The sequence below is a fragment of the Gorilla gorilla genome, chromosome 23, assembly GCF_029281585.2.
Source record: "Gorilla gorilla gorilla isolate KB3781 chromosome 23, NHGRI_mGorGor1-v2.1_pri, whole genome shotgun sequence".
Taxonomy (NCBI): Eukaryota; Metazoa; Chordata; class Mammalia; order Primates; family Hominidae; genus Gorilla; species Gorilla gorilla.
The window spans coordinates 19061182-19073295 of record NC_086018.1 but is presented as its reverse complement, the minus strand read 5'-3'; the positions used below and the strand labels follow the sequence as shown (position 1 = coordinate 19073295).

Sequence of the window (12114 nt, the reverse complement as noted above, 5' to 3'; positions counted from 1 at the left end):
AATATACAGATACTATGGTTTTTCTGTAATCCCGCTCCCCAGAGATAATCTTATTTAGCAGTTGGGTATGTGTGTCCCCAAGGTTTTTCTTGCCACAGAATGGACTTGCTGGGCCGGGTAGGCTCTGACTGGGCCTTGCAGAGCAGCTGCCTTACTGTAAGTTCTTTGAGGGCGAACAGAGCGGGGGTGGGGCTGCTGTGGCTGGCCCAGTTCTACAGAGCTTGGGCATGTGCCACCAGTGGCTTGAGAGGCTGGAGTATCTCAGTGCTGTTCCAGCCCGCTAGCACCTGCCTGGGCCCTGGGCCTGCCCTCAGTGTCTGGGGACATGGCTTTCTGGCTTTTTTGTGGCAGGGACTGGGAGGGGAAGGAAAGGAGAGCAGTTGCATGTTGGCTGTTCTGTAAACAGGGCCGTGTGTCTGCTCTAACAGATGGCCTGGGAAGGTAACCCCGAGGCTTTGTGTTCCTTCCTGCAGACCTTCAGGATTCCGCAGAGAGAGCTGGCCCTCCCTCCAGCTGCTGGGGCTCTTGCCCTTCCCAGCTGGGGCCAGTCCACCTACAGGGGGAATCCTGGAGCTGAGGGGTCCTAACTTGGGAGATAGTTTCTGTGCTGCCCTTCTTGCCTCTCCCCTGGACCCCTGAAGGCTCTGTCCTAGGGAGGGGATGGGTCACAGCCTTAGGCGAATGCCCAGCTGGCCCCAATAGCCCAGGCCTGCTGCCCTACTGCCTCAGATCCTGGGCGTCCTGGGAGCCAGCGTTTCTGGATGGGCAGTAGGCCAGGGCTGGGCGTGCTAGCCTTGGGGCTGATAGGCGTGCTGCCCGGGCCTGCCGCCAGGGGCTGCTGGGTGCTAGGTGGCATTCTCGTCGCAGCCTGCAGTCAGCTGCTTCCAGGGCTGAGCACCAGCATCCGGGCCAGCACCCAGAGCCGTGTTTCCGGTTACCTGGCACTCCCCAGGCGGAGCCCTCCAGGATAGGCGCTTGCTGTTTCATGTCCAGCGGTGAGCGGGTAGGGCGGAGCTCTGTGGCTGAGAAGGAAAGAGCAGTGCTTAGTAGGCGTTTCGCAGCAGGATGGCGTGTGCCACCCCCCTGCCCCGCCATGGGGTGAGGCCGCATTGCTGCTCGCAGACACAGTGGCGGCCTAGATGTGGCCCAGACTTGGCCCAGCTGGTGTGGATGGCACGCATGGTGGCATTGTGCTTGCTGTGAACTTTCTGCAGGTGGCTCTGACACCCCCTAACTCAAGTGGAGGGTTCAGGGAGGAGCCCTGCCCTGTTCTACATCACAGCTGACCCAGCCTGGGGCCATCCTTCCTTGGTGGGGAGACCTAGTCCTAGCCTTGGGCTTGTAAAGTGCCTGTCAGGGCCAGGCAGTGGGCACTGACGGAGGGTGTTCCCACCCCCATGGCACTCAGGTGCCCCCCAGTCCTATTCTGCCACCCACTCCCTGCGCGGCATCCAGTAGCTGGCCTGGCCTCTGGCAAGGTCAGGTGACCCCTGGCTGCAGAGTTTGGCGTGCGCTCTACCCAACAGGGCTCTGGTTGACTGAGTCCTGAGGGCCAGTGGTTGGGGAGCAGATGAAGTGGCACAGGGCTGGATGGTGGTATCTGATTGCCTCCAGTGTGCCACCGAGACCCTCTATCCAGTTTTTCGACTGCTCCCGCCAGTGTTTCAGTGGCCCCTGCCCTACTGGCCTCATCCCAGCATTAGTCCACTGGGCCCAACCCTTGCTAACTGTGGACGCCCTTGGGCTTCCTACCAACAGAGCTGGTTCTGCTGCCCTCTGGGCCTTTGGTGGGGTCCTGGACCAGCCATGCACCCCTCCCCTCACACCCCCCACCCAGAGGGGAGCTGCACTAGGGGCTGGAGAGACAGCTGGCCAGCTGCAGCCTAGGCCTCCCAGCTCTGGGCCGGCACCCCGGGTCTGGTCACATTCCTGAGGGACCTGCTGAGCCTCCCTGGCCCTGGGGGTGGAGTGGGGGAAGGGGAAACGGGGACGGGCCGCTGCACGCCCCTTCCCCGACCCCGGCTCTATTCCGTGGGGGCCCAGGCTGGCAGGTGTGGGGTGCAAGGACCCACCACCTCAGGATCCCCCCTCCTGCAGGACCCAGAGCTCTGGGGGTGGGAGGGAACCCGCCGTTTCCTGGCGGCAGCTGCCCAAGGCTTTGGTGGGCCGGTATTGAAAGCCCAGGCCTGCAGCTTGGGTGAGCCCTTAGGCAGTGAAACCTCTGGAGAGGGAAGGCCATGTGGTCAGGCCAGGCGGGCTAGGGGGCTGGGCCCTCTGGGCAGGGAGGCGGTGAGAGCAGATCAGGAAGGGAAGGAACAGGGGAACCAAAAGCGGTTGAGACTGGTTCTTATAAATAGCCCTTGCACAAGTGGCTCCAATTTTGACCTTTTGTTATGTAAATGTGGCCAGCCTGGGAAGGGCCCTGCCCAGGCCTCCTGCTACCACACCCGCAGGCCAAGAACTGTGTGTCTGCCACCAGCGCCCCCTGGCCTAGGTGGCCCCTGGGTGTCCTTAATGTCCTGTATGTGTTAGAGGGGCAGGTATTGCACCCACCGAACTCCCTAGACCTGTTCGCTGGTCCTTACTCTTCCTGGCTGTCAGATCCAACTAGCAGGCTCTGTGGCCACAGTCTCCTGCTGGGCTGCCCCTGGTGCCCCAGCCAGAGACCCCCAGGTGCTTCCCTTCATCGCCCTTCCCTCCCTTCTTCGCTGATGGCTGTCTGGGTGACTGTGTTCGTCTTCTCTTCCCCAGGTGACCAGGCATTGATGCACCCCCAGGAAGGCCACGCGCTCAGGAGGCCCCCCCCCGCTGGCTGCTGCTCACATGGTGTCTGGGCCCTTGGCACTCCGGTGAGGCGCAGGGGAGGGAGGACCGCCACTGGCCCCTTTCCCCGGAGTTTCTGGGTGGCACACAGCCCCACAGCTCGGCCTCTATCTGTCTGACCCGTGGTCCTTTGTGTGCACACAGCACTGGGCAGTGTGGAGGGAGCCTGGAGGCCACTGCCCTCTTCCAGTCCCCTTGCCAGTCTCGGGGTACCAGGTGTCTGGGTGCTGGCAGAGCCGGCACTGGTGTTTTCTGGGAGCTAGGTTACTGGGGCCAAGTGTGGAAGCCACACCTTGGGGGCTCTTTGTCCCTGCCTGGTGGGTTGAGGGGGCAGGAAGTGGAGGAGGATTGGTTCATGAAGTCTCCAGCCCATGAGCACCCTCCTGAACTGCTGTGGGCTGGGCTGCTAGGTAGAGAGCCGCTGGCAGGTGCTTGCTGCCTCTTGCTGTTAGGCTCTGAGTGCCAGCGGTGTTCCAGGCTGTGTTGCACCCTTGCGTGTTCACATTGAGCTCTGGCACCTTCAGGGGCATGTGAATGTTAGGGTTTTTCTTTGTCTTTGCAAGCAAGGGTAGGCATGAGGCTGGGGAGAGCTTCTGTCATGAGAAGATTGGGTAGGGTGGGACCCTTTCCAGGCCTCTGCTCTGGGAGGCAGGGCTGGACACTCTGGGAGGGACAGTAGATCCCAGAGGGCGGTGGGCTCAGAGTAGTTCAGCTGCTGAGAGACTGGACCCTGAACTGCGAGGCTCAGAGCTGCCTGTGGGCCCTGCTGCTCGGTTGTCCGTCAGCCATGAGGAAAGTTCATGTTTTCACTGGCCCCCTGCCCTGTGGAAGCCTGTGAGCCTATCCGGGGCACAGGTGGCCACCTGGACACTGGCATGCCTTCCCCAGCACCCTCCTGCTGAGCCATTCTCTGAGGGACTCTGGTAGGAGTGAGAGGATGGAGCTGGGAGTACTGCATTTTGTACTGGGGAGTTGGGCTTAGGGCTGAGGATGGCTTTGAGTTATTCAAAGCCTTCCAGAGTCATTCTTTATACCGCCGGCCACAGTCCTTGCCTCTGCCCTTGGAGGGACATTTCCCTCCTCCCCCTGGGGTCCATCTGGTGCCCACTGTGCACCCGTTTGCCCTGCCCTTGCACTCCCACTGTGGGGTGCCTGGTCCATGGCAGAGGAGGCTGCTCAGTGGGGATGGGAAGCGTGGCGAGGAGCACCCGCTCTCAGAACCCCATGTCTTGCTGCTGCATAAGCAGGAACACACCTGGGCCGGCAGGGTTCCTGCAGAGACCAGCGGCGTCGGTGTGTTTCTTGCTTACTGATCTCAGTTAGTGCCTGTGCCAGTCTGTGTGGTGGAGGCCAGCTGTCCACCTTTCCTAGGCCCAGATGGCGCTGCCCTTCCTAGAGAGGACAGAGGGTTCAGGTGGTGCCAGGTGCTTGGCCTAAGCTACCTTTCCTCCTTGGCAGCTGGAAGCCCAGGCTGGGGCAGCACTTGGCGCCCGCCCAGAGTGCGAGGTGGCCCAGGGCCTTGGGGAGAGGCAGGGCTGGCTGCAGGCTGACTGCAGCATCTGGGAGGCAGCAACATGACTGCTGGCAGTTTGATTTGGGCCCTGCCGTATTTCAAAAGGAACCACCATTTAGTTTTGGGGGATTTTTGCCAGCTTTCAAGACAAGCTCCTCTCACAGAGTCCTCTGCTTCCCGAAGTTTAAAGCCATCTGGTCATTTTTGGGTCCCCTTCTGGTCCCTGAGGGTGTGTGATCGACTTCATTTAGTGTAGAGACAGTAGCCCGGGCTGTGAAACCAAATGCAAATCCCAGTTTCTCTATTTGTCTCCTCATCACCCTCCACCTCCATTTTCTCATTAGTGCAAATGGGGCAGGGGCCTCTGTCCCTTCTCAGTTTGAGTCCTCAGTGAGGTGACACGTGTACTGCGCCTGCGTGTGGTGGGCATTGTGGGCTTATGTGCCGTGTACTGTGCCGCAGGGGCTGCTGCCCTATGTGGGGTCAGTTCTGAGGCCCTTTGCCTCGTCGAGCCCCACCCTGCCCCAGAGCCCTGGTCCGAGTGTGCCAGTCATCTGACGCATGCATGCCTGTTCTTGCCCACAGGTGGTGCGCGTGGGCAGGGCGCGGGGACATGGGGCCCGACATGGAGCTGCCCAGCCACTCAAAGCAGCTCCTGCTGCAGCTGAACCAGCAGAGGACCAAGGGCTTCCTGTGTGACGTCATCATCATGGTGGAGAACTCCATCTTCCGGGCCCACAAGAACGTCCTAGCCGCCAGCAGCATCTACTTCAAGTCCCTGGTCCTGCACGACAACCTCATCAACCTGGACACAGACATGGTCAGCTCCACAGTGTTCCAGCAGATCTTGGACTTCATCTACACAGGCAAGCTGCTGCCCAGCGACCAGCCAGCCGAGCCCAACTTCAGCACCCTCCTCACTGCCGCCAGCTACCTCCAGCTGCCCGAGTTGGCAGCCCTCTGCCGCCGCAAACTCAAGCGAGCCGGCAAGCCCTTTGGCTCTGGGAGGGCGGGGTCCGCTGGCATGGGGCGGCCCCCCCGCAGCCAGCGGCTGTCCACAGCCTCTGTCATCCAAGCTCGGTATCAGGGGCTCGTGGATGGGCGCAAGGGGGCCCACGCCCCCCAGGAGCTCCCCCAAGCCAAAGGCTCAGACGATGAACTCTTTCTTGGTGGCTCTAACCAGGATAGCGTGCAAGGTCTGGGCCGGGCCGTCTGCCCAGCTGGCGGGGAGGCGGGTCTGGGGGGCTGCAGCAGCAGCACCAACGGGAGCAGCGGGGGCTGCGAGCAGGAGCTGGGCTTGGACCTGTCCAAGAAAAGCCCACCCTTGCCCCCTGCCACCCCAGGTCCCCACCTCACTCCCGATGACGCAGCCCAGCTGAGCGACAGCCAACATGGCTCGCCCCCTGCGGCCTCTGCCCCTCCCGTTGCCAACAGTGCCTCTTATTCTGAGCTGGGGGGCACCCCTGATGAGCCCATGGATCTGGAGGGGGCCGAGGACAACCACCTGAGCCTGCTGGAGGCACCTGGTGGGCAGCCTCGGAAGAGCCTCCGGCACTCCACTCGGAAGAAGGAGTGGGGCAAGAAGGAGCCTGTGGCTGGCTCCCCCTTTGAGCGGAGAGAAGCGGGGCCCAAGGGTCCCTGCCCGGGAGAGGAGGGTGAGGGGGTCGGGGACAGGGTTCCCAATGGCATCCTGGCTGGTGGGGCTGGCCCTAGCGGGCCCTATGGGGAGCCCCCCTACCCCTGCAAGGAGGAGGAGGAGAACGGCAAGGATGCAAGTGAAGACAGTGCGCAGAGCGGGAGCGAGGGGGGCAGCGGCCACGCCAGCGCCCACTACATGTACCGGCAGGAGGGCTACGAGACGGTGTCCTACGGGGACAACTTGTACGTGTGCATCCCCTGCGCCAAGGGCTTCCCCAGCTCTGAGCAGCTCAATGCGCACGTGGAGACTCACACGGAGGAAGAGCTGTTCATCAAGGAAGAGGGGGCCTACGAGACAGGCAGTGGGGGTGCCGAGGAGGAGGCCGAGGACCTGTCAGCACCCAGTGCGGCCTACACGGCTGAGCCCCGGCCCTTCAAGTGTTCGGTCTGTGAGAAGACCTACAAGGACCCAGCCACGCTGCGGCAGCACGAGAAGACACACTGGCTGACACGGCCCTTCCCCTGCAACATCTGTGGCAAAATGTTCACGCAGCGCGGCACCATGACGCGTCACATGCGGAGCCACCTGGGCCTGAAGCCCTTCGCCTGCGATGAGTGTGGCATGCGCTTCACCCGTCAGTACCGCCTCACGGAGCACATGCGTGTGCACTCGGGCGAGAAGCCTTACGAGTGCCAGCTGTGCGGGGGCAAGTTCACCCAGCAGCGCAACCTCATCAGCCACCTGCGCATGCACACTTCCCCCTCCTAGAAGCCAAAGACCCGCGGGCGCCCTCTGCCACCTTGCTCCCCGGGAACCCATGGAAGGAGAAGCGAGGTGATGCAGCAGCAGGGGCGAGACCCTGGGTCCAGTGGAGGCTCCGGGTGGCCCCTCTGGCCCCCACTGCCCACACCCAGAGCTTTAATGGACAGTCCGTACCAAGCAGAGCCGAGAGGAGGGAAGCCAGGGGTCCCAGCCCGTCTACCTCCCCATCCCACCCAGGCCCCCAGCTCCCCGCGGGGGCCACCGCAGGGCCTGTGGGCTGGGTCACGTGGGTCTCGCTGGGACCTGGTCCCTTTGTTGCAGGCGGCTTGGAGAAAGGGCAGTGGGACGCTGGCCACGGCCAGGGTGGTGTCGGGAGCAGGCCTCACCCTGCTGGCTGTGTCTGTGTGTGTGCACGTGTGCTTGTGTCTGTGCGGGCGCGTGCGGCCCTGGTTCTGCAGGGAACAGGTGCTGGGGGTGCAGATCCCTCCCTCCTTGAGCCAGGGTGGCACTGCTCACTGGCGCTGGGACAGTCAGGGTGACCCCACCGCCTACCTCTCTACAACTAAAGAGCCCTCTGGGCCTGTGTTGCTGTTATTCCTACTGATCTGTTCCTCTGTTTTTCTTTTTGATTTTTGTTTTTTAAACCAAAACAAACAATAGCTTATTTTCTTTCCGCCCCCTCCGGGGCTGAGCCTGGGTCTGAAGACTGAATGTAACAGGGGCCGCTGGCACTCCTGCGCGTCCCCCGGCTCTGGCGCTGCAGGGGTGTCGGCGTGCCACCTCTCCAGGCCCCAGAAGCCCTTCTTGCCCAAAGGCTTCCCTGGTCCCTGAGCCCTGCCTCGGCTGCCTCAGGGGAGAGTGCTTTTCCTGTAGTTTCCAAGGAATATTCTTTGTTTAGAGGTACTTGTTTTTTATTAAGAGAAAAACCAGTGTAACGTTTATGTGACTGTTTGAACTGGAAGGTCTGGGGTTCCGGGGGGTGGGGGGAGGCTAGACTCAATGCCGGGGCCGTCGGTACTCGTTTTCATTTGTGTGCGCGTGCGTGTGTGTGTGTGTGTGTGTGTGTGTGTGTCTGTCTGTGTGGTGTGTGCCGTATGCATGGGCAGATGTTTCGCTTTCCCTCCTTCCTCACTGAACAAGGTGGAGACTTCTGACCTTTTGCTACCTCTTGAATTAATGACAACGATATGTTGGTGACTGGCAGTGGAAGCCCTTGACACTCTTGTTTTCCTTCGCTTAGCACCTAGGAAGTCGTGTGCAGGAGCCAGCAGGGCGCCAAGTGGCCCAGTGCCTGCAGCTCACCTGTGGGTTTTCCCTTTGAGCCTTGGGCCACATCCACCTCGAGGGGACCCTGGCACCCCGGGCACACAAACCTCTGTGGTATAGGTGAGGGGTGTGAGGCCCCAGCCTGGAGCCAGGCACTGGGTGCTGACGGGAACCATGAGGAGGATGGCAGGTCTTTGCAGCTCCTGGCCAGGGTGAGGCGGAAGTGAGCCCTCATCTTGCCACTCCTATCCTCCATTTGTGCAAGAGTTTTAAGCTTGAGAGAGCTGACCACAGGGCCCCCCGGGGAACAGGGATGGCACTTCCCTGAGCAGTCCTGGCCCCCGGCCACTGTCTCGGGGCCCACCTCTCGCCCCTCATCTTGGGCTTAGCCAGCCTCAGATACTTCTGTGGGCCCTGAAGTGGGCTCTCAAGGCCAGACCAAGGTTGCTGATCTCAGTCCCACTGTCTTCAGCCAGCTGAAGCTGTGGGGCTGGGCTGGCAGCCTTTATCGTCATCTTGCTTCACCATTTTTTTTTCTCTCTCTTTTCATTCTATTTTAAGTTTAGACCAAAAAAATAGAGAGTCATCCCCTACCCCCACCCCTCTAGAGACCCTCCAGCTAAAAACAGAGCCTGAGTTCAGGGACCCAAGTGGTGAGCGGCGTGTTTTGGGGGTGAGGGAGCTTGGGCAGATGAGGCTCCTGGCTGAGCCCTCCCTGTGGTGATCCCAGCCTAAGACGGCCCCTCTTCCCTCCTGGTGGGAGACAGAGGACTGGACCCTGGGTCTCAGGTTCCAGCAAGTCAGGCTAGGGACCTAGGGGGAGGAGACCCATGGACTTCACCCATACTCCGTGAGGGGGCTCCTGCTGTCCTGACGCCACCCCACCCCATCAGCACTTAAGCCACACGACACAAAGTCTGTACCGCGCGGGAAATGTTCATGCGCCTGGCCGTGTGCATGGCCTCCCGGGCTGTGGGCAGCCGCATCTGTGAGGTGACTCGTGAAAGTAGGTGATTCCTTTGCAGAACTTCAGGGACTGGGAGCAGAGGCCCCTCACTCAACGACGTTCGTGCGACATAGTATTGTATCCACCTTAGTATTGTATCGAGCCTTTTCTGTATTTTAATGAGAAAGCAGAACACTAGTTTCCTATTTAAGACTTTAAGGGTTTGTGGGGCGGGGCGGGATTAACACAACATTTGGCTTTGTTTTCTTTTTCCTTTGATTTCCACGTCAGGTGTGTGCGAGTGTGTGTGTGTGGAGATGTTAAGAGCCTCACAAGGAAACTGGGTTATTGGAGGCCAAGGCGGCTTACAGTTCTCTGCGTTCGTCACTTAATTCCTGAATGTTTCGGAGAAACAGGAATCAGAAAATAGCAGATATCATGTAGGAAAGAGAGGATAAACAAAGAAAAAAAAAATAAGCTCATACCCAAATTCACAAAGCCTATTTTTTAAACCAAAGCACATTTTGAATGAGTATGGAACCTCCATGGGCTCAGAAAAAAGATGCTAATATATTTATCTCATTGTTTACATAAGCTTTTACAGTTTCAGACCTCAGCAGCTGTAAGGCCAGTCCAGGGAACCCTCCCCTGCTGCTGGAAGCCCTTCTGAGTTGGCCCTGGAGTGGCTCACAGGCAGAGAAGGGTAGCCCTGGGGCTGGGGGAGGGATTGGAAGCCTCCCTGGAGTCACCTGAGCCCTCGTCCCCATTCCCAGGGCCCCTCCAAGCCCAGCTGGCACCAAAGAGCTTGGGCCCGTGCTGACCAGCCCCCAAGGCCCTCTGGCCGGACCACACTGGTCCTGACCAGCTAGCCTACGTGGGGATGGCCGTCAGTTCTGGCCACAGGACCCGAGTCTGGGCTTGGGTCCCCCTGCTGCTCTGCCCGTGACCCTTGGGGATGGGTTGATGCGAGGGTCCCACTCAAGCCAAAAAGCCGGGACCTTTGCACAGCTCAGTCGACTCTGGTGGGTCCCCACTCCTGGGGACCCCCTAACCCCACCCCAGGCAGCAGAAGGGGCTGACTGGGTCTGGTCCTTACCAACATAGACGGTGCAAACACTCTTAACAGTGTTGTTTTTGTATCAATATGTTTGTGCAGTGATGAATGTATTTATTTCTCAGACTTGGGGCGAGTGAGCGGGTGGCAGGCCGGGCTCTGCCACTGTGTGCTCCCGCCGGACCGAGCCCCAGCAAGGGCTCCTCCAGGATTGCAAAAAAAAGGAAGAGAAAAGATGAACCTTTAAGCAAATAAGAATCTCAGAGACTCGCAGCATAGCCATACACCTCAGCCTGTGAAATGAACAATCCGGACCCTCACCGACTTTCCCCACCTCAGGCAGCCGTGTGTGTTTACCGTTCATCACCACTCGGGGGCACCGGGCCACCCACCCACTCCCCCAATCCGTCAGTATTCACTGGACCTCAGGCCCTGTGCAGGAGTGCGATCCGGGCTGGGCCGCTGGGCAGGCTGACCCCCTGCCCTCCTGCGGCCATCCTGAGTTGGGGTGAGGCCTGGGCAGCCGGAGGGCAGGGCTCAGGGAGCAGGAGGCTGCATCCGTCCACCCCCCAGGCATGGGGGACAAAAGCCAAAGGTGCCAGGCCTTAGAGCAGACAAGGGCTCTCAGCCCTGGCATGCCCTCTAAAGGGACCAAGGTCCTCCTATTTCCCAGAACCCCGTTGGGGCAGATGTTACTGAACCTGTGAATCAGACGCCAGGAGTGAGGGCTGGGGAGGGACCTAACTGGAGCCTCAGTCTGACATTCCATGCTGGGGTGGGGGTGGGCATGAGCGGTGGGAACTGAGGCTGCCCAGGACCCCCTTCCTAGGATGCCCCGGCTTCAGTCACCCCACTTTAACTTTCTACCAGGACCCCCTCCCCCTACCTCACCTTGCTATTTATTGCTGTAATTTATTGACCTCAAAAATGCTGCATAACAGACCTCACTGGGGCAGGGAGGATCCCCAGGGCTCCCACCCTCCACTTGGCGGGCCCCGTGGGGCCAGGTGCTGAGGGGAGCCTTTCTGCCCCACCCATCACTAGCTTCCCTCTGCCCTCCCCCACCCCGGGGGGACCCAGGTTGGGCACTGGCTCATTTCTCGCAAATACCTCGAAGGGGAGGGGGGAGGGATGGGGTTGTAGCTGTTTTGTTTAATTGGAACTGGAAGAGGGATCATGTTTTGTTTTATGCCCTTCCCAGAAGGGGGGAGGGACACCGGGATCGCACTCCTGTACTGGCCACCGCCGCTGTCACTTGTCACATTGAGTTCATGTCCCTTGAGAGTTTGTATAAATTCAGGTCAGAGCTGCAGCTACACAGCTGCCCAGTGTCATAGAAAAGCAATTCACCAACGACTGATCTCTCCATTCAGAAGTGTGCAGTCTTAAATGTACAGCGATAAGAAACTGTTATTTTATGATCTTTTCATTAAAAGCTTGATTGAAAACTCTGGTGTGGGACCTCCATATTCTGCTTTGGCTGTTCTCTCTAGCAAAGTGACATGGCTTCTAAGTCTTAGAAGGGTGGGGTCTGGGATGGGCATCTGCCTGCCACTGTTCAGTGGTGCTTGGTGGGTCCTGGGGTGTGCACCGTGCCAGGGAACTAGCACTTTGGTGTCAGCATCCTCTTGGGCAGTGTTGGCCTGAGTTAGCTGAGGCTGTCTGGGAAGCAGCGATGCGTGCGCAGTTACAGCAGCATGGACCTGGTGACTGGGGAGAGGAGGATGGCTGCCCAGTGCCTGGGACCCCTCATTGGAGTGGCTCAGTTGGGACTGAGGAAGGGCTGGGGCAAGGTGAGGGCTGCTCCCTTCTGCCCACTGCTGCTTCCTGGTGCTTGGCCTGAGAGGGGGGGGAGGGAGGAAGGAAAAGGGGTAATGTTAATCCCCAGGGACCACCCAGAATGGGGATCCTCATGTGAAGACCTAGGAGGAGGAGCAGGGGTGGAGGGTGATTGCCACCTTAGACCTCTGGCATGGACTGCAGACATCTGGTGGCTCCTGGCAGCCGGAGATGAACACAGTGACCCCAGACTCCAGAAGAACTTGAGCACAGCTACTCTAAGTCTTGGTGAGTTCTGTTCATTTGCTTTAAAATGATTTTTTGGCTTTATC

General features: G+C 59.7%; 1 protein-coding gene across 5 annotated transcripts in view; it reads left to right on the top strand.

Moving 5' to 3' along the window:
• Positions 1-11455, top strand: part of HIC2 (HIC ZBTB transcriptional repressor 2) — a 34442-nt gene extending 22987 nt beyond the window's left edge. For 4 of the 5 annotated variants that reach the window (XM_055375059.2, XM_055375064.2, XM_055375063.2 and 1 more), the window contains 2 exons: positions 2752-2849; positions 4922-11455. In XM_055375059.2, coding sequence (XP_055231034.1) covers positions 2824-2849; positions 4922-6743 — 1848 coding nt within the window. In that variant the 5' untranslated portion in view covers positions 2752-2823 and the 3' untranslated portion in view covers positions 6744-11455. Of the gene's footprint in view, positions 1-867; positions 996-2751; positions 2850-4921 lie in introns of all 5 variants that reach the window. The other variant, XM_055375062.2, reaches the window with a different exon arrangement.
• The last annotated feature ends 659 nt before the right edge of the window (positions 11456-12114 follow it).